General features: G+C 59.2%; 1 protein-coding gene across 7 annotated transcripts in view; it reads right to left on the reverse strand.

Annotated features, from left to right (window-relative positions):
- Positions 1 to 985: 985 nt before the first annotated feature.
- The window catches only part of RAPGEF1 (Rap guanine nucleotide exchange factor 1), a 123,432-nt gene continuing 98,062 nt past the window's right edge, over positions 986 to 26,355 (reverse strand). For 5 of the 7 annotated variants that reach the window (XM_039862907.1, XM_039862904.1, XM_039862903.1 and 2 more), the window contains 13 exons: positions 16,554 to 16,642; positions 14,267 to 14,378; positions 12,405 to 12,480; positions 10,353 to 10,437; positions 8,312 to 8,404; positions 7,235 to 7,420; positions 6,478 to 6,562; positions 6,271 to 6,365; positions 5,332 to 5,410; positions 5,123 to 5,224; positions 3,725 to 3,822; positions 2,471 to 2,599; positions 987 to 1,990 (listed from right to left, as the gene is read on the reverse strand). In XM_039862907.1, the coding sequence (XP_039718841.1) occupies positions 1,840 to 1,990; positions 2,471 to 2,599; positions 3,725 to 3,822; positions 5,123 to 5,224; positions 5,332 to 5,410; positions 6,271 to 6,365; positions 6,478 to 6,562; positions 7,235 to 7,420; positions 8,312 to 8,404; positions 10,353 to 10,437; positions 12,405 to 12,480; positions 14,267 to 14,378; positions 16,554 to 16,642 (1,380 nt within the window). In that variant the 3' untranslated portion in view covers positions 987 to 1,839. Of the gene's footprint in view, positions 1,991 to 2,470; positions 2,600 to 3,724; positions 3,823 to 5,122; positions 5,225 to 5,331; positions 5,411 to 6,270; positions 6,366 to 6,477; positions 6,563 to 7,234; positions 7,421 to 8,311; positions 8,405 to 10,352; positions 10,438 to 12,404; positions 12,481 to 14,266; positions 14,379 to 16,553; positions 16,643 to 18,190; positions 18,284 to 19,173; positions 19,447 to 26,355 lie in introns of all 7 variants that reach the window. The other 2 variants (XM_039862909.1, XM_039862908.1) reach the window with 1 other exon arrangement.

Consider the following 26,355-nt stretch of genomic DNA (forward strand, 5'->3'; position numbering starts at 1 on the left):
CAGACCCGCGTCCGTCCATGAGCGGCTGGGTTCTGAGACCGAAACACTGTTAGATTTTGCCCGTGCTACAGGAGACCCCAGGGGCCCTCTGCAACGCGGGGGGGGGGGAACCACAGTTCCCACGTCCACGGGCCCCGAGTCCCCAGCGGTCCCCGAGCACGCATGGCAGCATTCGGCAGAGCGGGGCGAGGCCGGCAAGGGGAGGGAGAGACTGAAATGAGAGCACTTAAAAAAATCCGGAACGAAGTAAAACCCAACCCCGCACACGCTACTGTTAAGAAACAGCGACTCTGTACACACACTCTTTAAATAATAAAGTGACGCGTTCCGGCCGGCCACCGGTAGGGTCACCGCTGGGGGACCGGAACCGACATTTCATAGACTCCTCCCCTCTATGTACAGGACAAACAGAAAGAATAAAGACCAGCCCAAGTTGTCTCAATCCGAGCTGCTCAAAAACCCATGAAGGACTCAAAGGGACATGGTTGTTTCTTTAAAAGCCAAATCTAAATCATCAACAGCCATGGATGCTGCTGCTTTGCTTTGTTCTGGGCTAAGCACAGTCAGACCGGCGTCTACTGACCAAGTTCCAACCCCAGGAGAAGTGAGCACTCCATCACGCAAAGCAGGACACAGGGCAGCTGTTGGGTTGGCACGGGAGCCCTGCCCGCAGGCCCACGTCGGCTGGCGCGGCACCCTGGCCATGGGAGGCCCCGGCCGGCACCTGTGCGCGGAGCCCACAGACCTAGCCTCAGATTGTCAACCTCGGCAGCAAGAGCGGGTGTGACGAGGGGGAGGGGACGTGACTGCTGCGTGAGGGGAGGGCCTGGCCCCCCAGGGACACTCGTCCTTCCCAGAGGAGCGTGAGCACTGGTGGACAGGTCTGGTGAGCAAGAGTCACCCCTGCCACCCACCTGGATGGAGCAGGCAGGTGGGGCCCGTGGGCAGGAGTTTAAGGCACAGGGGCAACGCTGAGGGCCCCGCCCCCCCAGGACAGAAACACCCCCCCACTCTCCCCTCTCTCTGAACGAACCTTCCGGGAGCTGTTGGCCCCCACTCAGGTAAGACATGTTTCTTGGATGGCAAGGTCCTCCCTGGCTCCACCCCTTCCTCCCAGCCCCCGTGACGCTGGATGGTGTGGGGAGGGCCGGCAGCGTGAGGTGGGGGAGACGAAGGGACAGAAAGATGGCAGACGCCACTCCTACTGCTCACGGCTCAGCAAGGGGGGGCCCTGGGGCGCCCGCGGGCAGCAGCGCAGCTGGGGCCAGTACCGTGGCAGCAGCGCCAGCCCCAGGGCTGCTGAGACGTCACCTGACGTACCTTTCTGGGCCATCTGAGCCGCTCACTAGCCTCCCCCGTCTCCTGTGCTCCCGGCCCACCCAACTCAATGTCCCCTTTGTTGGAGGTTGCTAGGAGCGCAGCCCCCAAAAGGGTCCTTGAGCCTTCGTTCGTTTGTCATTTCGGCAAACGCAGGACCCTGGGACTCAGGGAGGAGCGAAGACCCCCGCTGTTCTGGGGACATCTGGCTGCCGGTGACATCCCTGTGCTGCTCCCGGGCGGAGGGGGAGTGGGCGGAAGGGGGAGAGGGGAAGACGGAAGTGAAGGCAGAAACCAAAACCAAGAGAGAAAACCACCAGTTCACGATCAGCAACGAGACCTGCTTGCCGGCTCCGCCGTGGGCTGTGGGCGCGGCCGCAGGCTTCGGGCTCCGGCCCGGCCGGCCTGTGGCTCTGAGGCCGGGCGCTCGCTGCTGCCACCTAACAGGTCCAAAGTCCCTTCCGGTCTCGGAGCCGCCCTCTGAGCCTCTCCTGAGCGCTCTCCGTGCTCCGGCACCTGCCCTTAGGTCTTCTCTTCCCGGTCTGTTTTCCTCCTTGTTATGTTTCTGGGTTTGATTTTCAGAGAGAGTTCCCATAGGGCCTCCTCGGCCAGGTGGTCACTGAAGTCATTGAAAAAGTTTATGATGTCGTCGTTTCGCCGGATGTCGTAATGCCTGGTGGGGGGAGGAGGGCAGCCGGTGAGAGCCAGTGTGGGCAGCAGCGCGTGGGCTCCAGGCGGTGATGCGGGCGCAGTCCCAGCGAGCTGATGCGGCTGGGGCCGCTGCGGCCTGCACTCTGCATGGCGGCCCCCGGCGCGCGGAGCAGGGACTGGCCCCTAAAGCTGTGCTCTCTGCTCCTTGCGCAGTCTCCTCGAGCTGCACCCCTGCATCTGGGCCTGCCCCCCACCGCCCCGGATTCAGGTGGGCCAGAGCTCCCCAACCTCCTCCTCACAGCCAGGCTGGCCACCAGCTTCCTTGTGCAGGAAACGAGAGGACAGCCGGGTGCAGGACATGGGCCACGCTGTGCTGAGCCCGTGCTGCACACTTTGTCATGTCCCCCTGCCAGACTGGACGGAGCAGGTCCCTTGTCACCTCCCACCTCGGCCCGGTCCCGGAGCTGAGGTCCGGAAGCGCCCCCAAGCCCGCAGCACTCACGCCTGCTGGAAGCACCGCATGCTGTCCAGGATGTTGAACTGCTGCCACCGTTTGGAAAAATTCACCTTGCCATCTATATAGTCTGGGTTTCCCAGGTGAACGAAGGTGAGGTCCTGCAGGATGAGCCCCCTGGGAGGACAGAGAGGCCCGGTTACCTCTGGAGAGTGACTCAGGTGGCTGGGTCAACTGAGCCACCAGAGGAGCCACCGCCTGACCGGGCCCAGGCCTCGGGGCCGTGCCCGAGCAGCTACCAAGGCCACGGGCTCCCTGAGATGTGTTCGCTTCTTCCGGCATGGACGCCCGACTCCCCTGGGAAAGCTGGGTCCCAGAGGCTCCGTTGCCCGCCTGCTGCAGAGGCCCTCCAGTGACCGTCCTGGCCTGCAGAGGGCTGTCAGGGACAACCTGCTGCAGCGGAAGCTGGAAGAGCTGTGGGTTTCCTAACGCAAAATTCACAAACGAACAGGAAAACATCACGAACCCCCAAAGCAGGGCTAGAGCAGAGGCCGCTGCTCGTTAGCAGGTGCAGGAAGGTGCCTGTAAGCACGAAGGACGCGTGACGGGCAGTCCTTCCACCCAGGGAGGCCCGGCTGACCCTGCCACAGCCTGATGGGAAAGTGCGCCGGCCCTGAGGGCCGAAAGGCTGGGGAGCGGGGCTGTGTGTGTGTGTGGGGGGGGGCGTGGCACGGGCCGGGCGACGTGCGTCTCTGCGGGATGTTTCATCAAACGCCCCGCCCCGGGACAGTGCCGACTCTTCTGTCCCTCTCGGGAGAGTCTGTGTCCGCTAGGGTGCTAAGGGCGTTGATGAGACGTGCACCAAAGAAGCCTGTTCAGTTTTGATTTTCTCATGCTTAGGTGACCAGGGGACCCTTCCCAGGAAACACCTATTTGCTCCACGCCGGGGACACAGTCTCGGAGCTTCTCATGGCAGGTGCTCTCGGGGTCCCTCAGGCGGTTTAGCACGCAGCCAGGTTTGAGGACTGCTGGAATATGGCAGGAGGACGCCGCGCGCCTGAACGCGCTAGGGGGCCAGTCAGGGCAGGAACTGGGAGCGCGGCTGGGAGACGGGAAAGACGGAACTGTTTTCACTGGACGCCTCTTTTCTGTTTGAAAGTAAAACAGGCTTCTTGCTACACGATTGAAAGTTAAAGTACAATCATCTCAGTTGGAAACCTCTATGCAGAGTTTCTTTCAGGGAGCGCGACAGATCACCCCCAGAGAAACTGGGGGGCAAGCCCAGGCGGGGGTTCTACTCACAGGTACGGGATGCACGGCGGCTCCACCTCTGCGAGGGCGGCCCGGTAGGCACGGAAGGAGGATGAGCTGTCGATCAGCGTGCAGTACTCCGCCAGGCCCTGGGCAGCGGGCACGCACGGTCTCAGCACTGGCATGGTGCATGGCCGCTCCCCGCCCACCGACTCCTCACACACCCTCTGCCCGCTCGCGGGCGCCCATACACACGAACCCAGAACCAGGCCCGGCCCCGGCCCCGGCTGCGGGGAGACCAGGCCTTTTGGGGACAAGCTTATGCCGGCTCAGGACCATGTCTCTTTTTAATTGGCACCCACTGTGTGTACAGGGCCCGGAGCCTGGGCCCCCTGCTTGGTTCTGCTCTGTGCTGCAGCCCAAGCAAGCTCCTGAAGCACCCGCCGAACTGTGTCACTGCCCCAAGCCTGCCTTTGTTCCTCACTGCTCTTGAGGCCAAGTCCACCAGTATGGGCAGGTGACTGCGCCTCACCGCTCTTGGAAGCAGCGTGGGGTTCTCGCCCAGGGGACTTGGCCAACCCTGCCCCTGCCTGGAACGCTAGGTGCCCGCCTCTTCACCTGCTAGGTGCCTCTCACCCTGGTGCGTCACCACCTCCAGGAAGCCTGCCTCCTCAGGACCTCTCGTGAGTCCCTGGAGCAACCAGTGTGAATGTCCCTCTTTTCCAAACAATACTGTTTTATAACTGTCCCTTTATGTCATCCTGTGAGGTGACTCCCCAGGTGGCCCAGCCAAGGATCAGCCCTGTGGGCTTTGCCTCCCTTCTGAAGGGACGGCTCCCACAGAGGATAAAGGTCCAATTCCCCGCCAGGCTCCCAAGGCCCTTGTGATTAGAGCCGGTCCCCTTCCCAGTGTTGTGGCCATGCTGGCCTCTGTCCTGCTGCACTCCTCTGTCCCCCGAAAACCCCCTGTTCAGGTCTTGGCGAGACCAACACTTCCTCAGGGGGCTCTTGGACTCCAGGCCGGACCGCAGTCACATGGTCGCTCAGTGCCCCATCCTCCTCCCTCTAACACTTACCCAATAAGCCACCCAATATGACATCTGGCCTGATCACAGAACAGCCCCAGTGCCCATGTGGCCCCAGTCCAAAGCGGCCCCTCCAGAAGCATGGGCCGAGGAAGGAGCAGGTGAAGCCAGGACCCAGGTACAGGCCCGAGGAGCAGGCGGCAGGACTCCACTACGTAACGACCCCAGCGCCAACCTCGAAGGCCCTCAGGGGCCAATGACTGGAGGTTAGAAACAGGAGACTAAGGTGGGATGGGCTGCCCCGGTCACCCAGCGGGCTGGTGGCAGAGCAGAGACCTGAGACCAGGTCTCCGCTCCTGAGTACGCCCTGCCATAGCCGCCACCCAGGGCCATGCACCTCCTGGCTCCCTCCCCGGCCGCTCACCTCTGAGGTCTGCTTCTGCCACTCTAGCCTGCGGATGGGTGCTGAGTCCAGCGCTGAGAGGATGGCCAGATAGGAGTTGAAATTGTTGAGCTTCCGTAAATGCTGCAGAGAGAGGCGAGGTGGCCGTGAGGGCAGGGCGGCCGGCCTGGGGCCTCCCGCCTCCCGGGGCAGGGCCTGGAGGGGCAGGCTCTGGGCGGTGCCACGGCTACCTTCATGATCTTGATGAACTTCAGGAGCAGCCGTTCCCTGTCCTGGGCCTTTTCCTGAAGCATGATTATCGACCGGACCCTGTACCAACCAAAGAGAAGACAATGGCTGAGCCGATCTCTTCCTTCAGGCTCCTGGGTGGCCCCGGTGCAGGCGGAGGCGAACACGTGCAGCAGCTGGTCACACGCCCACGCCTACTGAGTGCCCAGGGCTTGTGAGGCATCAAGTGTAGCCCTCGTCTCTGTTCTCAGGGAGCTTATGTCATCCCAGGGAGGCAAGAGGCCACAGAGAAATCTGGTGGCCGGTGGGTGCCCACCACAAGGATGGGGACCTGACCACACCCACGACAGCTTTGGAGGATCAAGGAAGAGCTTTCCTACCACGTGCTGACCCCGAGCCCCACTGAGGCGGGGAGCACTGCGCGCGTGGCCTCAGGACTAGCTCGGCAGAGCTAGTGAGTTAAGAGGCCGCCGTGCAGACAAGACGAGGGCACCTCTCAGAATCTCGGTGGCAACTGAAGCCGAATCCAGCCTCACGCCAGGACCCGCTATGGCTTCACAGCAGCCACTGCTGGTCACTTGGAGGAAGCGCCAGTCTGCTTTGCCTCTTCTGCTCCAGTGAAGCAAACGTAACACCCTGTCCCCTGCCACCGCCTGCGGCAGACGTTAGTACGCAACCTGGGGCCCCCTGCTGCGTGCGACTCCTCCGCAACCAGCCCTCGCGCGGCCCCTTCCAACGTGCCAGATGCGCCCCGTCCCGGCCGTGCCCTCGCTCTCTGCTGCCCACGGTTCACAGTTAATGCCGCAGGGCCTCGGAAGGAGCTGGGAGGATGCGAGGCACCTCCTTCTCCCTGCTGCCGGAGCTCTCTGCAAAGGCAGCAGCAGCCCACCCAGACGTGCCGCCCCCCAGGAACTGGGCCCTCGGACCGAGGCTCCTCTTACCAGTAGGACATGTTGTTGAAGTGCTCCGTGAACTGGGTCAGGTTGGGGCTCTTCTCCTCGTTCTGCTCTTTTGCCCAAAGCAAAACCTCAGGAATCTGAAAAAGGAAGCAGACTGGATGGGGCTGGAGCCCTCTGGCTTCCCTGTGACGGGACAGTTTCTCTCGTTCAGGGACAAGCAGCCCTCCCCCCGCCCGTTCGATGCCATACCTCTATTTTATAAAAGAGCTCAGCATCCAGCAGTGTCAGCTGCTCGGCTATTTCATGGCTGTGAAAATCATGCAAGGTCCCCGGCCTGGAAGACAGAGCACGAGATGAGCGGTGCGTGGACAGGACGCGGGAGCTGGGCTGGTCCCGCACTGTGGCCTCGGAGCTAAGAGGCTGCCATGCCGTCCACCCTCTCCTGCCTCTGCCGGTGGATCTTGTGGGCCCATGGACAGCTCAGTTGCTCGAGAACCTCCTGCCTGGCCCCATTTCCGGGGCCTGGTGGGGACAGAGACGGTGTCATGTGAATGAAGGCTACGACACTCACAAACGAGGTGATAAGTCAACAAACATCTGTGGCTGGGGTACGAGGGGTGGGGAGGAAGCAGGTAACAGACTGGAGCCTTCATACGGGTTCTCAGGAACGTTCAGGACGGCACGGCGAGAGTTAACAGCTGCCGTGTTAATGCAGAGAAGGGCTGACCACAGCCCGCAATACGGTCATCTGTCTCCTGTCCTAGTAAGGCCCTGCACGCCCTGGCGCCCCACTTCCTGGTACAAAGGCGACTCGTCACACAACACAACCTGGAGAAGAGGCCCAGCCATCGGGCTGTCCCCGTGCCTGGCAGGACCAGGGTGTGAGGCTGTGGGGCTGGGGAATGCGCTACAAGAAATGGACTGAGAGGCAGCTCCTGGGCACAGCTCTCACCAGAGGACACGGGGCTGGGCGGCCACGGATGGACCGGGGCAGCCGGCGGCTCACCTGGCTGCCACTCCCCTGGCGGCCAGCGGCTGGTCGGAGTTGGCACACCTGAGCAGCTTCTTCTGGTCCACCTTGTCCAGGATGTTCTTCCGGAGCACGCGGGCCAGGCTGAGCTCGCCGCTGCACACCAGGCGGAAGACCAGCTCCATCAGCAGCTTCAAGATCTCTTCCGTCAGCTCCACTAGGCTGAAGGCCAAGGCCACAGGGTGAGGGGCAGGAACACAGGACAGGAAGAAGATGGCTGCCACTGGGTGCAGAAGCTACCTCAAAATGCCCAAGGGCCACGTGGCAGCCATCAGCAGAGCCGGAAACCTCTCACGGGAAGAGAGCAAGAGAAAAGAGCTTGGGACAGCTGCCTGCACCCCCAGAGTGCTGGGGCGGTCCCACCGGTAACCAGCAAACGCTTGCTGGCACTGGACCAGCAGCAGAGCCCATGCAGGGCCTGGGCTGTGGATAAATCCCACACAAATCTTGCCCGGAGGGGCTCCTGGCTCCTCAGGTGAGGAGTCGTAAGGGGTCCTGGCCCTCAGGCCAGACGCGCGTAGGACACCCTGGCCCTCCCCTGCACAGAACGCCATGCCTGCGGTGCCGCGGCCTGTGGGCGCTGGCTGAGCCGATCCCCCAGCAGGAGGGCGACACCCTGAGGGCAGGGCCTGGGCCGTTTCCTTCGCCCGCCTGGGGAGGGGCCCGCTGGGTGAACGGACATGGACGGCACCGCGTCAGGGTGCACGGGAGCTGAGGAGGGTGGCAGGAGCATCCACCGCTGCTGGTGGCTCAGCGCGCGGCCACTACGGACTAAGTGAGTTACGTGCGGGGCAGATGGCCCCCATGAGGAAAGCACGCTGCGGGCCGGGGCCGGTCTGAGGCGACAGGTCATTTTCCCGAGGGTCATGTTAAAGCAGGCAGGGGCGAGCTCCGTCCAGGGCTGTGGGCACGTACTCGGGAGAAGCAGGCGGAACGTGCCAGGAGGCCCCGATCTCAGCAGAGAAGTGTGCGGCCCGGCAGGAGCCCCGTGATGCCCGAGGCCTGCTGGGCTCCTCCCCACTCCTCCCCCGGTCTGGAGGGCGGAGCACTCACCAGAGCTCATCCACCACCCGCACCAGCACGAAGAACGTGTTCTTGCTGACCCGCTTCTTGAATGTGTCAGCAAACGGAGAGAACTTCTCGTACGTGGAGGGCGAGTTAAGGAAACCGCCATGCTCACGTGGGCGGGGACGCGTGGCGTCAGCGGGGGGCCGCCCTCTCCCAGCCACCGCTCACTGGTGCCGACGGTGTGCCAGGAAGCCTGGGGGTGAGGCGGCGACATCCAGCAGTGAGGGCACGGGAGGGCACAGCACTTGTGCAGGGGGCAGGGCCGCAACGTGGGACTCAGCCCAGACCCCAGACTCTTCTCAGCCACCACCCTCTCCTGCCTGCAGAGCCGTCCCCACTGCGCCGCCCAGGCCTGGGTCGGTTCAACCCGAGGTTCCCGTCAGACTTCCTGAAACACCGCGGGCCGCCTCGCTGAGCTCAGGAAGAGAAAGGTGGTCACAAACCACGTGCCCGAACCTCGACCCCGGGTACGTGTGCAGCCCAGAGGAGTCTTGCTCCTCTCCTGACATGCGTTCCCACCGTCTCCCCACACTTCAGAGGCCACCTGAGGGACACCTGCTCCTGCCCCACCTGCCACCTCCAGCTCCTCCTGGGGCCACAGTTTCTGCCGTCCTCCTGTGCTCACCATCGACCCCCCAGACCCTTCTCTGACTCCATCCTGCCTGCTGCCTTGTGACCCAGGAGTGCTCAGGAAGGAGCCGGCTGCCGGAGACAGTGCCCAGGGCCTGCTGCAGAGGGCTCACTGGCCAGCTGTGCTCAGGATCTTGACCTCCATTAACACGCCGGAGGTGGCTGAACAGGGGAGGCGCTGAGAGCCCGGCTCTGGAGTCAGAGGCCTGGGGGACGGGGAGGGGATGCGCCCCCAACAAATGGCCACGTGGGTCATTTAACCTCTCTGAGCCTCAGTTTCCTTAAGTACATATAGGAAATAATATAATAGCACCGTAAGTAACACGGCAATAACATGGACACGAAATATAAAATGGTGTTATAGCGGGTGGGGTCACACGGATAAATGCTTAGCAGCAGGCCCGACACCAGCAAGTCCTCCACAAGTGTGAGTTACTTTCGTTGGTGGAGCCAGGTCTGCAAGCAAGTGAACGTGTGAGGCTGGAGAACCTGTCTGTGCGCCACCCACTTCAGTCCCGGGGGACCGGAGCCTCTGGGGCCCGGGCGAGGGGAGAGTGGAAGGCATGGGGTCTGGAGGAGACAGGAGGCAGCTCAGGGAAGCCTCGGGGCACACAGGGAGGGAAGGAAGCCAGCCTGGTCTCCAGACTTCCTGCCCTGAGTGGTGGATGCTGTCCAGCAGAGGGCAGTCACGGGCTGTGAACCAGGGAGGCAGCCAAGTTGCCTGGGGACCCTAAGCTGGCCTGCTTTTTGGAGAAGCAGCTCCAGGCTAGCGCCGGCAGGATGGGCAGGTCTGGACCTGACCAGAGGCATCAAGAGTGGGTCCTTCTAGGCCCAGGGTTATCCTGAGCCACCACTGCAGGCAGTGCCGTCTGAAAGGGCCAGCTTGCGGGCAAATGTAATTGAGGGGCCAACTCTGCTGTGGACGTGGCTTCCATCCACTACCGGGTAGGCCAGCAGGCGGAGTGGCCGTGACTGTCTGAGCCTTGAGTCTTGGTCCTCTCAAGGCTGAGACACTACATAGCCATCACACCAATGACCTGGGGCTCTGCGGGGACCTGCAGGATTCCATTTCCCCCCCAGGCACACGGGGTAAGTGAGCTCTGTAGGTTGCAGAAGCACCCAGCTATCACGACTACCATCAGCCAGCACGCTCTATGTTCCGGACACGTCATACAATCTCACTCCGCCCTTTCACAGATGGGGAAAGAGGTTCACGGACGAAGCTTTGCCTGAGGCCCCAAAGCCAGGACATGGTGCGGCAGGACGGAGCACCCCTGCTGCCCACCACAGATCCCTGCCTGAGGGCTGAGTGGCCGGGGGGGGCCCCTCTTCTCTCCGTTCCCAAAGCTCCGTGGTGCGAGGCGTGGAGCCAGGGCCGGGGGCTGGGAAAGGATATCTGTACTGCAGCTTCTTGATGAGCTCCTCGGGGGCGATGAAGGTCCTATAGGTGGTCAGGAAGGCCTCGCAGTACAGCACCAGGTCTGGAGGGGAGAGCCACAGGTTAGCGCTGCCCGCCGCCGGCGAGGGCGGACGGGCACACCTGCTGCCAGCGTGTGCCGCCCCCGATGAGGCATCGAGAGCTTCTTGTCTGGGCCAGGACCTGATGGTTCAAAGGGTCTTAATCATCCCGGCAGAGAAAGTGATTCAAACTCGGCAGCAGGATCAGGAAGCTAAGCAACAGGTAACACGTTAAGGTGGCAGTGCCCAGAAACAAAAACCTGGTAATTAACACATACCGAGAGGCCCAAGAAAAGGCTGAAGGGGCAGAGCGTGGCAGGCTGCTGTGATATGCACATGGGCTCGCTGGGGTGCCAGAGAAGGGCAAGGCCAACTAGCAGTCGGGGGCACTTGGGCTGGGCGCTCCCCTCCACGACCTCCCCTTCCCTTCGGAGGGGCTGGTTCTCGCCGGGGATTCCTGACCTTTCCAGAATCACAGCAGCTCCATTTATTTGCGGGTGGGATACACCCTCCCAAGCGGCCCCAGGTACAATGGCTCTGGTTCCCAGAGCCTCGAAGCCTTTCCATTACTAAAATCGGGCAGAAGCCCAGCTGGCAGAGCAGCCTCCCTCAGGCGCAGTCGGCACAGACTGGAAGGTTCTCAGGCTGCCCCGCCTGCAGGGTCCCCCTTGGCCTGGGCCGCAGCCGGCTTTGCCGCTCAGAGCAGAGGACTGCAGCCAGCTCCCACTCCAGCCCTTCGCAGAAACGGAAGTTGTTCCCTCGCAGGGCTGAGGCCGGGCTCTGACCTGTCTGGCGCAGAGGCAGAGGGCTGGCTGTCCCCGGGGGCGAGTGCGCACTTCGCGAGCACCGCCCACTCGCCCACCTGCCCGCCTGCCCGCCTGCGAGCAGAAACGCTTGCTGAGCTCATCCCCAGCCTCACAGCCGCCGGGCACCCTGCACCCCTTCGAAAGCGGAGTCAGCTGAGGCGGGACGGAGGAAAGTGGCCAGTGGCCGCCTGAGCCTGGGGACGGCACAGCTGGGACTTGGACTCAGCCTCCAGGGCCGGGCTCTGCCCCCGGCGAAGACCCGGGATGAAGAAGCCCTGCAGGGCAGAGCAGTGGCTGTGGTGAGTCTGTGGGGGCCGCTGCTGCTTTTTCTCTAGTTTTCAAATTCCCTGCAATGTAAACATTAGTTTCGTCCTACTTTCCTAATTTAAAAACCATTCTGTGTAACACACTTCGGGAAATCCGCCGTAAAAACACAGGGACGTGGTCATTTACAAAGATGAAATCAGTGGGTCAGGGCTTCAAGACGGGGGTGTTTTAACTCCTCCCACGCCTGCCTCTAACAGTGACGGTACCCACGGTACCCCATGGTACCCCACCCTTGTAATCGTCGTTAAAGATGCGGAAAGAAAACACGAGTGAGGAGCGGCCCCTCCCCCGTGTCAAGCACGGTCCGGGCACCTTCCTCCGTCCCCTCCTCCTCTCCCCGGCAGAACTCGGAACAACTTGGAACGAGAGGCCTCCGCCCGGGGCCCCGCTTCTCCAGGTCCCCAGAGGGTTGGGATCCCGTGGGGGCAGCGCCCCTGCTCGAAGCCCCAGGGGAGGGCATGTAGGAGCTCCGATCGGGGGTAACGGAACGGCTCAAACGTCAGGGAAAGTACAGAGGGTAACAGCGAGTTATCCACGTTCCCTGTTACCCACAGGGCAAACCTCTGCCCTGGAACCCTGCCCTCCTGACGACCCTGAGGGTCCTAGGGGTCACTGACACCCTGCACCAACGGGGCACACTCTGAGGGAACTGGGAAGAGGAGGTCTGGCTTTGAACAAAGGTCACTGGTCCCCCAGGTGGGCTCTCTCTGTGGTGACCCAGCAGCACCACCATCCCAACTGGCTCAGGGCTGGCGGAAGACAGGAGAGGGCAGGGCAGTGGGCGGCCTCAGCAGGACCAGCCCCGATCCAGGGAGCTCTGATGCGGACGAAGGCCACTGCAGAGGGTGCTGCCATACCTTTCCTGTCCGTCTCAGTAGCGTGGACCAGTAGGATGTCCCCAGATCCTCCACGGACGTCTGGCCCATCGTCACCCTGCAATGACAACACAGGAGGGCGTGAGGCAGCCGTGAGACGTCGGCTTCAGAAGTCACAGGCAGATAAGAGACGACACAGACTCTGCACCGCGGCGCCCCCAAACCCCCTCTTCTCTGCTGTCTCGGCCCGGGGGCAGTGTGGCTGCGCTGCAGAGGCCAGATGTGCCCATCCTGCCCGTCCGGTGCTCCGTGCTTGGTGGGCAGGCACAGGGCAGATGTCACCTGGGCGGCGGCTGGGCCTAGGCTGCGCAGACACCAACAGCACCAGGGCACATTGCTCTGAGGACACTAGTGAGTCAGGGTCAGGGGGCCATGGCACCCTTCGCTCTTCCCGTTCACCAACCCAGGGGTCAGCGAGGAAGGGAGGGACGTTCTCACACACTAGATGACGGGGCCCCACGGCGAGGCAGGCGGGAACCCACAAGCAGGGTCGTGGGCCGTGTTATGCCCCCGGCCAGGCGGGGCCCCACGGCGAGGCAGGCAGGACCGCCACCAGCCTCTCCCGGAGTAACTGTTGGGCTGCAGGAATACTTCTGAGTACGTTCGTGTCCCTAAAACCACAGCAGGCTACTCTAGATCTGATTGTGCTTCCCCAGGTGGAAAGAGAAGTCACTTGTCATAATGTCACAGGTCCTTCCAAGGAGCCCTTTTCAGAGGAATGCAAAGTATCACAAAGATGTTTAATTAGACCTGACACTGCTTACATGCCCAATGCCTGCTGCCTGCCAATGAACCTGGCCCGGAGCCAAGGAGAGCTGTCACCAGGGGTGCAGAGCACCGGGCCTGGCCGGGGGCCCCAGCGCTCGCTTGCTCTCTGATTCTGAAGGGGACGGAACGCGGCCCGTGACCCTGCTCGTGTCTGCCGCCCTCGCTCTCACAGACACATCAGCCTCGTCAGGGCCTTGGTGTTCACCCCTGGCCTGAGTCCTGAACGCACCTTGGACTTCTAGCTAAGTGTAGGGGTGGCTATCTATGACCTTGACTTGATGTTTTGGAAGAAATCTCTGCCGGGGCTCCAAGCCCGCACTTGTCCACGGAGGCGCAGCTGTCCCAGTAGCCCGCAGCCCCGCCCGGCCAGCTCAGCCGAGTCAAGCAGCGCGCGGAGGGCAGTGCCCGCCTGCTTGTCTGTGGCCGTGTGTGCTGCCTCGAGTCGGAGCCAGGGGCATGGCTGTGCATCACCGGTGGCCGCTGCATTCAGCCATTCCTCTGGGTTTCCAGATGCACATGGCAGAAGAGAGGCCGCAGGCCCTACGGGTTCGTTCCTCCGACAGGTGTGGTCCTGTCCTCACCAGCGAGGCTCTTTTGACAAGGCACAGGACGCAGGCAGCCTGAGGTTTCCTGATCAGCTGTGTTCTCACGCGGAGACAACCGTGGGGTCGCTGATCGTAACAACACAGCGACACCTCCCGCTCACGAGGGTGCCCCACGCACGGGCTCCGTGCTGAGCGCCTCCCACCAACGTCAATCTCACAAGCCAGCCATCGGGGGCTGAGAGATGTCCTGCAGCTTGCCCAAGATGACTCGCTAGATGTGTCAGAGAAGGTGACAGCACACTTCCTCCTGGAATTCACCCATTTGCTTAGGATCTTTCAGTACCCATGGTGCCTCAGGTGCTGGGCCAGGATACACAAGATGCATGAGGCCCACAGTCCAGGCTGCCCCCGGAGGTCGACGCCTCACGTGGGTCTTTCTATTTGATGCACCTCAAAGCTGCATCCTCCTCAAAGCCCCCCACCCTCATCATGGGCCAGACTCTGCAGGAGTAAGGCCTGAAGACGACTCACCTCTTGCTTGAGTGTCAGCCTTGCCATAATTTCATTGTGGTCGATGAGGGACAGCTCGTCCACTTCTTCCTCTGACTGAGCCGACTCTGGAGCATCTGGTGACTTTGGGTCTCTGGAGGGAGAAGTGGTTTTCGCTGTAGGTGTCACCCAGGCCCTGGGCTGAGGCAATGTAGCCCTCTGGATGGGAACCACGTGTCAGAGCCATGCCCCTGAACAAGTCCACTCTGGTGACAGCTCCAGTGTGAAGCCCAGACCCACTTCCCACCCCCGACCGCCACCCCGGGATCCTGAGTGGTGGACGGAAGCCACAATGTGAACTGGATTTCTAGCTCTGGTACTGATGAGCTGTGTGACCTTGGGACATTTTCTGCTCTCTCTGGATGATCCACCTGTAAGCAGAAGGGATTACGCCAGGAGAGCGAGAAGGTTCCGCTGAGCTACTTAAATAAGGGATGGCGTCGGTCACTCTGTCAAAGCTCACTGTACACAGAGTCGGTGTTCGCATGCATCTTAATGCCACTCGCCAAGTCTTTGCCGAGGGCCATTTCTCCGAGGGACTGAGGAGAAGTGTGAATCTGGCAGACTGGCCCCTGTCCTGGAGGCACTGGGTCTAGCAGGTGACACGGATGCTAAAACAAGCAGGGTCTCAGCTTAGTCTGAAGAACAGGGAAGGCCCCTGAGGACAAGACAGATAAGCTGAGACCGAAGAGTTGACTGGGAGGTTGCTGGTAAAGGAGGAGAAGGAGCGAGCCTCCCCACGGAGGGAGCAGGTGGGTGGCTGGGGTGCATTCTGGGGGAGAAGGGTGCTGGCTCTGAAGGCACCTTACTTTCCTGCAGAGTTTTCTCCCACAGCCCCGATTCATACTTAGATTCCCACGATGGATCCTGCGAGGCACTGGCTGCCCTTGTGGTCACAGGCCACATTTTTAACCCGAAGCATCTCAGACATAAAAGTTTGCGCCTGCAGTAAGATGACACAGATGGGCCAGGACAAAACCACACGCGGTCCTGGAAAGAACCCTCTGCCACATCTCGTCAAACGTCCAGTCGGCAGTCTGGTGTGTGTGGAACGTGGACGACATCCCAGCGACCGTTTCTAACCAGTCGACGTGCTCATCCTTCCGCTTCTTCTACAGGGGCCGTCTGGGACTCCGAAGAACGGCACTCTCGGGCCCAGTGAAGCCAGAGATAGAACCTGTGAGCTACTGCCGCCAGCAGGTGTTAAACTAGTTAACCCATCGCCCTGCTTCACAGCTGGGGACACCTTAACTTGGCAGATGACTCAGACTCGACATGGACCACACAGAGTGGGGGTCAGGGACAGGCCGGGGGCGTGACCCTCTTCCACAGGCCCTCATACGATGCTTTCCGATTTTTTTGTTCTGTCTCTTGCTAGTTTTCCGACCTCTTCGACCATTTATGCTTAGGTCTGACAACGACACCTGGGCATTGCTTAGCTTTGCACCCGGGACCCCAGAGGTAGCCGAACTTTGGCCTAAAGAGGGAGGAAAAGCTTGAGTACGTGGGACAGTTCCCCAAGACGGTGAACCATCGTGAAGCTGCAGCTGGCAGTGCTGACCTACAGGTCCAACACGGTCTATTTTGAAATTTACTACCTATTTTTAAACCCGGTCAGGTTTGACTTACGCTAACACTGAAAAATGCTATAAAAGATTAAAGAGACATACAACTAAATGCAGAGGTGACTCTTGATCAACCCTGGTTTGAGGAAAATCAGCTATATGAGACATTTTAGGGAGAATTAGGGAACTGTAAGATGACATGCTGGAGCCTTTAGGGACCGAGGGTCGCATCTGTAACTTACTTTCACATGGTTTAAGAATCTAATAGATGCACTGTATCTAGAAATTCACAAAAACCAGTGTTTTTCTTATTTGGGGGGATCTTTTACACTGTGTTATTGTACTTGAACTTGGAAGAGGTTGAGGAAAGCTGGCCTCTGATTTGTCAAAGAACAGACTGTCGTGGGGACTTTGTAAGGTGGTTAACATGGTTTCAGATAATCAAGAAATAATGGCAGACTGTACACTAGAATGAAGTCTTTGAGGACGGGCTATTTGTGTTTTTCCCTGTTTTCTCACACTTTTCTGTACTTCCACATTTTCTACCCTGAAAATGCATGATTTTGAGAGTCAGAGAAAAAGCAAGACCACAGACACAAGGCACCAGGCAGGCCAGGCGTGTGGCTGGCAGGGGCAGCTCCGGCCGCTGCCCCCGGGCAAACCTGCTGCTTCCAGGCCGCCAGCCCCGCCGGGTCCCCCCTTACCTCTCCCCGCCGTCTCTGCTGTCCTTCCCAGGGGCACTGCTGACTGAAGAGGGGTCTCTAGGATGTCCGTCTTTCACAGCTGGTGATTCCTGAAAAGAGAGGTCAGTGCTGCGTCTGTGACAGGTGCCCAAGCTGGGGGTGGTTTGCTTCCCAGCATCCCTGCCTGCAAGTGGCTTCGGTAGGTAAGTTCCTACAGAGCAGTCCAAGACGTGGACAAGTTACCCATGAACGCGGCTTGTCACACGGGAAGCACAAGGCCCTCTTCAGACTAGCATCTTGCCTCTGGGGAGAGTGAAAGGTGCCACTACTTATAACATGTGTCAGCTGCCAACCGAGACGAAGCCATCCCAACCACCTCCTGGAAGAAAGGATGTCACAGTCGCTGCCACTCGGCAAAGCGCAGCCAGGTGCTGTGCTAAGGGCGCCACACGCCTCTTCTCACTCGGCCCCGCCCGAGCCGTCACTGGCGGGCACCGTCACGCCCATTCTCGCATGCACGGGCAGAGGCTGGCAGAAGTGAAGAGCCTTGCCCAAGACCACACGGCTGGGAGGCTGCAGACTCGACTCAGAACCAGGGCCGTCTACCTCCTGAACCTGCGTCCTCAGCCGCTGTGCCTGCTGGTGGGCAGCAGACCTTTGCTGGCTCCCCACCCAGTTACAGTCCTCAGGACTGTGGCTCGACAGCCACCTTCTCCTCCGGCAGCCTCGCTTCCCGGGACTCTGGGCCCGCCCAGGGCTGACAACACTGTGCTCCAGAGTTCCTGGTCTGCCACCCAGGCCACGACAGAGAACGAGCAGCAAGAACACATGGGACATCATCGCGAGTGTGTGAAGTGAAGTGGCCAGCCCTGAACGTGGCCCCGGGTGGAGGACGGGCCCCAGGCCGGCCCGCGGGGCTCCACTGTGTGGGGGCTGAACTGGGTGGATGGTGGCCGGGCAGAGGTCCCCAGAGGGGCCAGGAGAGGTGAGGATTCCAGGGCGGAAACGGCTAAGCTCCCCACACAGGCTCCGAACTCGCTGGAGGGAAAGTCCACGTTCTACGACTTGTCTTATGTGGACATCTAGGATCCTATGGGGACCTCCCTAGGGGCCTTAACAGGAGGGACCTCGTTTTTCACGGGCTGTTCTGAGGCTTCTGAATTTGCCCATGTTTTGCTGCAGCAAAACCCAGAAAGCTGACTACTTAACAGAACTGCTGACGCTCTACTCACTGGCCCCAGGGCAGCAGTGACAGGTGTGTGAGCACATGGGGGCCACCTGCCAGACTCCCTGCTCCCCGGGAAGCAGTTAGCAAAGGGGCGAAGGGGCATGCTGGGGAGCAAGAGGAATGGAGGGCGGACATCGACACCAGAAGATGGGACAGAAAGACGTCCTGGAGAGCCCCCGGCACACGGCTGGGCCATTGGCAGGCTGCTCCGTGGACTCTGAGACCCATCGGCCAGACTCGAGGGGCGCCGCTCGAACTGAAGCAAAAGCACAGGGGAGACTTTCACCAGAAGCCATGTCCTCACCCACAAGGCCGAACTGGCAAGGCTGCGGGGACCCGGTCTGCTAGTGACCGGGGGGCTCGGCCAGACGGAAGCCGGGCCGAGCCCTGGCGCCAGGCCGCATGCACCAGGCAGCCCGAGGTTACTTACTCCTCGGGGGTCAGCCAGCTCCTCGCTGCTCTGGCCAGAGGAGCACAGACTGACGTATTCGCCCTCACCAGCTTCCTCACTGGCGTTGTCACTCTGGGGGAGACAGGACGAGAGGAAAGGCACATGTGACAGGCCCTCCAGCCGGTCCTCACGGCTCAGAGAGGCAGCCTCCCGGGCTGGCCCTGCCAGGACGACCTTCTCAGAGAAGGAGAAGCCCGCCGGGCCTGCACTCGGTTCTTCCGGGGCGGCTCTGCCTTGGGGTCGGGGAACAATGAACGAGCTGCTCCAGCCACCTCTCGTTGTGTTAAAGGGGACCCACGTTTCCTGCTGGGTCTTCTCCACAGATGTCAAGGGCCATCAGACCGCCCCTCCCACTCTGCCGTGGTGGGGACTGCGGGGTCCCCAGTGGGGTGGGAGGCACTTATGGAGGGAAGGAACCCACACATCAAGACGACCCACATGTGAGGCCTGGCCCCACCTGCCTGCTTTGCTCCGGCCTGTCCACTTGTCCCCTCCTACCTGTGGGGCAGCACTTCCCTGTGCCTGGACGCAGCTCTGCAGTCACCTTCACAGCACAGGAGAGCAGGCCCCTGGTCCCCAGACACGCAACTAAGCACACGACCACCTTCGGTCTCTGTGCCTTTCTCTAAAAACCACCAACCAAACAGGAAACTAGCAGCATTTTCTACCTTCTGCGTATGGCGAGTGACAATCTCTAAGTGGCCACTAATCCACCTGTGGAAACTCAGACCCCTGGTTCGCTGGGAACTCTGTACAGGCTTGATTTCTGTTCTGCAAACACATGGGCTACTGCTTCGCCCGGTGGCCTGCCACAGACCTCGACTGGCCATGCTGCCAACGGGCACACGCCAGCGACAGACCTGGCTGCGGGGGAAGGGAGGTGGCTCTTTCACGAACGGTGACACCGGTTTCTCCAAACGTGTGGCCCCACGTCGGGGGGGTGGGGGGGGTTGAGTTCTCACCGAAGGCGTCGGGGGCGAGTCAGTGAAAGAGGTTTCAGAAGGAAGGCAGACAGTGTTCCCATGAGAGCTGCTCTCCCGAGAAGATGAAAGAGGCCCGTCTACGGTGCTGGGGGGCGGGCCGGCCACGGCGGGCACCGCCAAGTCAGAGCTCGGAGACTGGTGAGCAGGAGGGAAACGCGGAGAGGAAGAGGAGGTAGACGGGAGGAAAGGCTGAACGGAAGCTTGGCCGTGAGGCACGAAATCCTGGGAGTAGGACCTGAACACAGATTTATACTACGGAGTCGAAGAGGAAAACACACACAGTACGAGAAGATGGGGAGGAGAAAAGAGACAAAAGAAAGAGTCATTAGGTTAATGCAGCCGAGCTCTGACAGGCTGTTCACAGTGACCGGGACGAGGGCCGCCGGCCAGGCCAAACCCTCCCCAGGGCCTCCGGCCTGAGGTCCCCCACCCGGGCCTGAAGACTGACCGGTGCCATCCTCAGTGTCTAAACAGCCCCGAAGGAGAGCCAGCCTCACGCACTGTGTGGGTGGCCACGTCCTCTGCTTTGTCACACAGCCCAGTCTACGCTTTCTGTCCTTTCAGGAACCTTCTGGCTCAGTCCAACATGTATAGTCAGATACCTGCTCGTATTTACTCATTCTAAAAAATTTTAGATAAACCTCTTTGGATTTATCCCTTGAAAGTCAAACATCACAGCCTTTTAAATATCGTACCCCACCTCAAATCCTTTGGAAGGGAAGGGCATAAGCCTTAAAAATGGATGGAAGAACTATGCTACCCAAATGCTAAAAATTCCTATGAATTCGTTTCCTTTTCTACCCAATCTTTTGTTTTTTCTTTCTTTCTTTTTTTTTTTTAAATAAATGAAGTGACCTTGCAATGCCTCTGATGCTACCTTAGGGCCCCCAAAGCTATGCTCCCAAAGTCTCATCCAGAGAGAGAAGCCTGAGGTCAGGCTGGGAAGTGACAGTGAGCGCCTGCAGCTCCTGGTCAGCACCCCGCAGGCCTGGGCCCTGCTGAGGGGGGAGTGACAGAGGCGCTCCTAGATGACCGATCGCCAGGCAAAGACAACTACGTCACCATATCCCGCAAAGGCACACTGCTGCCACAGGGAAACGGGAGAGGGGCGTGTGGGGCTGTGGCCGAAGTCCTTGCCAGGCTCACTGCCCACGACTGGCGCGGGAACTCGACAAAACTCCAAGGCAACACCAAGGTCCCTGTCATTCACGCAAACGGTCTCTGCATTCTGGCAGAGGAGTTTTGGAACCCATGGACCAGGGAAAGGGGGAATAAACAAAATTTTAAACTGAAAGGAGGTCAAAGCCGCTCATATCCTTAGGCGGTTTCACAAAGCTGTACTTGAACCTGGACGGAGCTGTGGCAACTGCAGGGACGGGCAGGTCCCCTTCCCTCAGCCGGCCAGGTGGCAGCCGGGCTCCTTCTCCCCCTCTGGGGACGCCAAGGCCCTCTCGCCCTGTGAGCGCCAGTCGCTGTCGGGTTGCATCAGACTCAGGACACCTGCCCTCGGTACCCGCTCATTCTTACACATTTCAATCCCTCGGCTAACTCACAAACTCAGGGCCAACCCTCGCGCAGTCAAATGAATCGGTGAAAGTGCCACACATGCTGTGACCCACTGACACTGAAGGCTTTGCTTCCTGCTGGGAGTGAAGTTCTCTCACGTGCCTCCATTCTGGGGGAGCGGGCTGCGGGCTCAGCACCCCAGCTCAGCAGCTCTTACGCAACCGTGTGCCGCCAGCAGCACCCTCGAGAGGCTCCAGGGAGATGCTGGCCCTTCCGCCACGTGAGGGTACAATGGTGAGTCGGAGGTCTGGAAGAGGGCCCTCACCTGGCCATGCTGGCACCCCGATTGTGGACTTTCAGCCTCCAGAACCGTGAGAAATAAATTTCTCTTCTTTATCAGCCACCCAGTCTATGATATTTTGTTACAGCAGCCAGAACAGACTAACACAAAGGCCAAGCCTTTCTAGAGTCCCAACCCTCTCCTAATTGACACCGCACCCTGTTAACACACTTAGCACTTAAGCAGGCCCTGCAATAACTGAGCCCCAACTTACACGTACACAGACGGTTACGTGCAATCACGAGATGTATTATGTTTGACAGTATCTTCCTAACTGACCACAGGGCGTGTTCAACAGGTTCTGATTTGACCAGTTCAGGGTGGCAGACTCCTGCACCGCGGGGGCCTTTCCGGGAGCTGGGACAAGGGCAATCACTAAGAGGCACATTCTCAAGTCACGCAGACCTGGGCTCTTTCCACTCGTGACCCCGGGCAAGTGACTGAAGTTCTCAGGCCTCAGTTTCCTTCCCTTTAAAAGGGGGATAAAAACAACCACACTTCTGTCACAGGCTCTCTGTGGGGTTTAATGAGACGATGCCCCGAGAGTCCCGGGCACAGCACTGGCGTGTGACAAGCCCTCCACCAGCGTCGGCATCCTCCCTCACCCTCCCAAACACCAGTCTGGAAACTACTCTGGATGCCAGAGCCGAGGGGTCCAAGGTATACTCAAGAATGAAGGAACACTTAGGAGCTGTAATAGTCTTATTAAGGTGCCTAGGCTTCTGCCTCACAGCAGCTTCTCGATTTTGAGTGTGGAAGGGTCACCCTCTGCTCCTGTGCAGGTCCACAGTGGGAGACTCAGGAAGGAGGCTCAGGGCCGCCGCCAGGGGTGTGCACTGCAGAGGACAGGCGTAGCCAGCCACCAAGGAGAAAGGAAGGAGGTTCAGCATCTCCTGGATAAGGCATCCTGGCCACCCCGCCCTGCCCCTCCCTTTCCCCCTCAGGAGCTCCAAGCCTGTGAGCAGCCCTGGTATTCAAGCTATGCAGTCGTGCTGGGACAAGAGCCAAGCTTGAAAAGTACCTCCAAGGGGGTGGGGAGGTGCAAGGGACGGCAGAAACCCAGTCCCTCTCCAGGCTCTGTGGATGTGAGGGCCACACCGGGCTCATAATCGTGCCATTCTCAACGACTCTGGTCTCTACTGCTTCCCAGACAACATTTCCAGGCCCTTCGAGATCATGTTTATTCATACAAGCCGGGAAAAAGGCAGAACTGGCCACTGGACAGAAACACTTCAGTGCAGCCCAGAGTTTATTTTAAGAGCTGGCTGGTGCCCGGCTTTGCCTCCGACAGAGCGGCTGCTCTCTCTGCAGCAGCGACTTTTATTTATAGCCCGAGGAAGCCTGGGCGAGGATTTTCTAACACGAGGGGCTGCCTGTCTGCAGACTGCAGGTTTCTGCAGAAGGCCTGGGAGTGCCAGAGAGAGAGTTCATGGGAAGGGGAGCAGTTAACAGAGGGGCGCCTCGCCCCAGTCAGCCCCAAGCACACAATCAAAGTGCAACGAGCACACAGTCAAAGTGCAGTAAGGACGGGCTCACGGCGATGACGGCGGCAGCCACTCTTACTGAATGCTTCCTGCCGGTCAGACGTGGTGCCAAGCGTTCTGCATGAATCATCTCGTCTGACCTACACGAAGTGCTGTTACAATCCTTACTACAGAAACGCAGAAACAGGCTGGGAGGGGAGGCCACATACCTAGTCACACGTGGCTCAGCTCCTAAGAGATGGTCCGTCCCACACTCGGCGATTACTCTGAGCACGTGGCAGTCTCTAACCATGCCGCCCCACAGCTCTGCACGATACGGCCTACTGATCGTGAGCGAGATCGCCTCAGCTGAGTGAGGATGACCACCATGCAGAAGGCAGTGAGTTGAGGCTCGCTACGCAACAAAGCCAGGGATGCGGAAAAAAGACCTGTTCTCACAAGACGCCAGAACCTGCCACCCGCTCTTGAAACCACACCTGAAAGAACCACTAAGTCTTCTGAGTAAAGGACAATGGAGCCTGGCAATCTTCTCTGTTAGCATGTGGCCATTCACATGCTAAGAAGCAAAGCCACTCAAAGCTGGCCAGGCACCGGTTTTCACGGACACTTTCTCTCTGTTACAGTCCTGGCATGAAAAATGACTGGGGAAAAAAGCAGATCTTAAATGAAAAGTTCTGACTCCTCGATATAACATTTCACTCCATTCCACTGGATTCCTCTGAACATCGGGAAGGCCGGGGGTGCCCGAGAAGGCAGTTGGCATGCCAGCAGCTGCGGGCTAGAGCCACGGGCCACAGCACTTCCGCCAGAAGGGCCGCTCCACAGTGACCTGGGCTCCAAGTGTCGGAGATCATTCCACTCGACCAGGTATAGGGAAATGCGATCGTCTGCGTGAACAGACTCTTTCGTGGTGAAGAATCTGGGAAGGATGGAAATCGCCAGACACTGGTCATTACTGTATCCTCCTGGCTCAAGCAAGGCTTACGGCTTCAGTGTTTTTGGACATTACTTAGCAAAACAGATAAGCCATCGCAGGGGTCCCCAACCCCCAGGCCACTCACCAGGAGGTGAGCGGTGGGCAAGTGAGCCAAGCTTCATCTGTATCTGAAGCTGCTCCCCAGCCCCAGCATCACCGCCTCGGCTCCGCCTCCGATCATCAGGCATTAGGTTCTCACAGAAACACCGGTCCCGGGGGCCACAGAGGTTGAGGACTGCTGAGGTTATTGGACAGCTGGTTTTGGGGCTTAAATTTTTATCCATTATTTATAAGAAAACACACTTAGGGGGTGTTGCTGTTCTAGTGTGGTTTGGGCTCCCTTCCCCCATGGAAAATCGCTGGGAACCCCAGCTCGGCACTGGTCTCGGGCTCAGAGCACACGTCCCTCGACCAGGAACGGCGACTGTTGACACAATACGGGGCCTACGCTTTTTCTCTTGGAAGGAAGTCAAGCTTTTAGCCGCTGCACAGCCCCCTACGTGATCTCTGTGGGAGGAAACTCCTAGAGGGAGGCATGTCTGATTTGGTTCTTAGAGATGGGACTCAATCACTCTTAGGTCACCAGGAAGGGCTCTTGATAACATTCCTTGTCACTCCATGCGGCAAACCGAAGAGCAGACTGCTGGCTTTGTCTCCTCTCCCCTTCCCCTTCCTGGTCCCAATTAATTGTGTTCATGAAAGCCATCCTTTGGGTCTACCCTAGGCCCAGAGGCACCTTCCTTCTTTGATGTCTCTGTGTTAATTTATAACAAATACATTTTAGAAAATGTCCGAAGATGACTTTCCAAAGCCGAGTGGCAGACGGTGAGGCTGAAGCAGCGAGCAGTGAGCACTTGCACCGAGCTCTCTCTGGCCCCGCAGCGGGCGCGCGCCTGCGGCCCTCCTGTGCGACTGCTGAGAACCCGCCCACCTTACGAAGAAGGGCGACGTCAGCATCGTGCTGCTCAAAAAAGTGCCTTCTTTCAAAACAAATGTCTTCGTAGAGTCTATTTGAAAACCACTTGAAAATTCTAATGTGTATTTTATAACAAAGGATACAAAAGATTAAAAACCTTCTGCTTGGGAGAATTTTAGGTAGTAGGACAGGTAAAAGCAGAAATTACTTTTCTTCCCATGTGACATTTTAACAGTGTAAATCACAAGACTGTCCTCAAAAATGCTACATTTTTGGCCACTGGTTTCACGGCTGATTATACTCTTGCAAAAACCTCCAACATACTGAGGGCACTCTGTATAGCCACTAATTATTGAAGTAGCATCAACTCTTCATAGAGAGCTTTGCTACAAATTAACGAGTGATCTGAATTCAGTTCTAGGAATCGGACTGAACTATTTCTACTCAGTTTGGATTTAAACAGCATGACAGGGGCTCTAATTTACCTTATTCTGAGAACTCTATTTAGAGCCTGTAGTTATACTGTGTAATGTGTCAGAACACGAAGGGCAAAACGTGCGTTAGATGGCCTGCCAATGTGTGGACTGTTCTCTTACCTAGCCTTCCCAGGTCTCAATATTTATTTGCTGGCAACTAAGTACTTCACAAATGTCAACACTGAACACTGTTTTTCAGAGTGGGGATCTGGATTCCGACCTGAGCTCTTACCTAAGACTCTGAGCACATGGTCCATCGTCTCTAGTCTGGCTGCTCCGTCTCTAGCATGGGGGTAAGCGCTCCATTACAGAGCAGCAGGAAGGGCCCTGGTCAGGGAGACAGGCAACAGTGTGTGTGGACAGCATCCTTAGGGTTCCTGTCACTGTATGACCTTCAAAAGGACTGGGAGCAGTCGGTGTGGTGCTGGGGCAGCTGGACTGCCATGGATGGCGTCAGAAGTACTCCTGCAGCATCTGAAGCTGGCTGGAGAGCACTGGCCACCCGAGATGCGACAGCATCAACAGAAACATCTTAGAAGTGAGGGGCAGAAAGGCGGAGTCACGGGGGTGGCTCTGCGAGCCAAGGTGAGGATCTCGGAGCTCTGGCCCTGCTGCTGGGATGCGGCCAGTCCTGCCTCCTGCCGTGGCCCTGCTGTCCACACAGGCCAGGCCGGTTCGTCCTTGGGCTCCGGGGCGGCCCTACACCCTGCCCTGAGGGTCCCAGAAACCCAGGAGGGGTGCTCGTCTGCATGTGTCTCCTTCCACGAGGCCAGGCCGAGGCTCAAAGTGGGATCGAATGCAGACTTCGCATTTCAGAAGCAGCGCTGGCCACACAAGCACCCTGGGTCTGGAAGGGAGGGTGGAAAGGCGAGGGTGAATAATACCCGAGAAGCTCAGCAGACAGGAACTACTTGTGCAACTCTTGGGCCAGACAGCTGGCGGTCAGAGCCTCCTGGGTCAGCAGAAAAGGAAAATGAGGAAGACACAGGCTTCTCGGCCACAGCCTGGGTCCTGTGCATCGGATTCACGGGAATGGAGAGGTATGGTGGGACGAGTCGCCACCGGGGCGTTCTAATGAGATACTGGGAAGCAGGGAAGCATAGGTGTGATGATGGGTGGCGGGAGAGAGCTGGAGGCCTCCCTGGTCACTGCTCACTGCTTCTGCGTGAAGCAAGAGCCTCCTGGTCAGTTCGGCGTCACGAAGCACCTGCCACACGCCGGCTTGGCCCTGAGCTACGTGCCCAGGCCGCAAGCACATAAGGAGCCCAGTCCTGCCCTTACAGGGCTGCTCACCTCGAGAAAAAGAACCTGACTTACAAAAACAGAAACGGCCTCCCAATGTGGTAATGACTGTTGTACTACTTCCCTTCCACGAACTGCTGGTTGTGCGTCTCACACTGCATCACGTCCTTTACACGCGTGTCCCCTCAGTCCTCACAATTTCGTGCCGGACAGATCGGGAA

Source organism: Pteropus medius, unplaced genomic scaffold (assembly GCF_902729225.1).
Source record: "Pteropus medius unplaced genomic scaffold, Ma_sr-lr_union100, whole genome shotgun sequence".
NCBI classification, from domain to species: Eukaryota; Metazoa; Chordata; class Mammalia; order Chiroptera; family Pteropodidae; genus Pteropus; species Pteropus medius.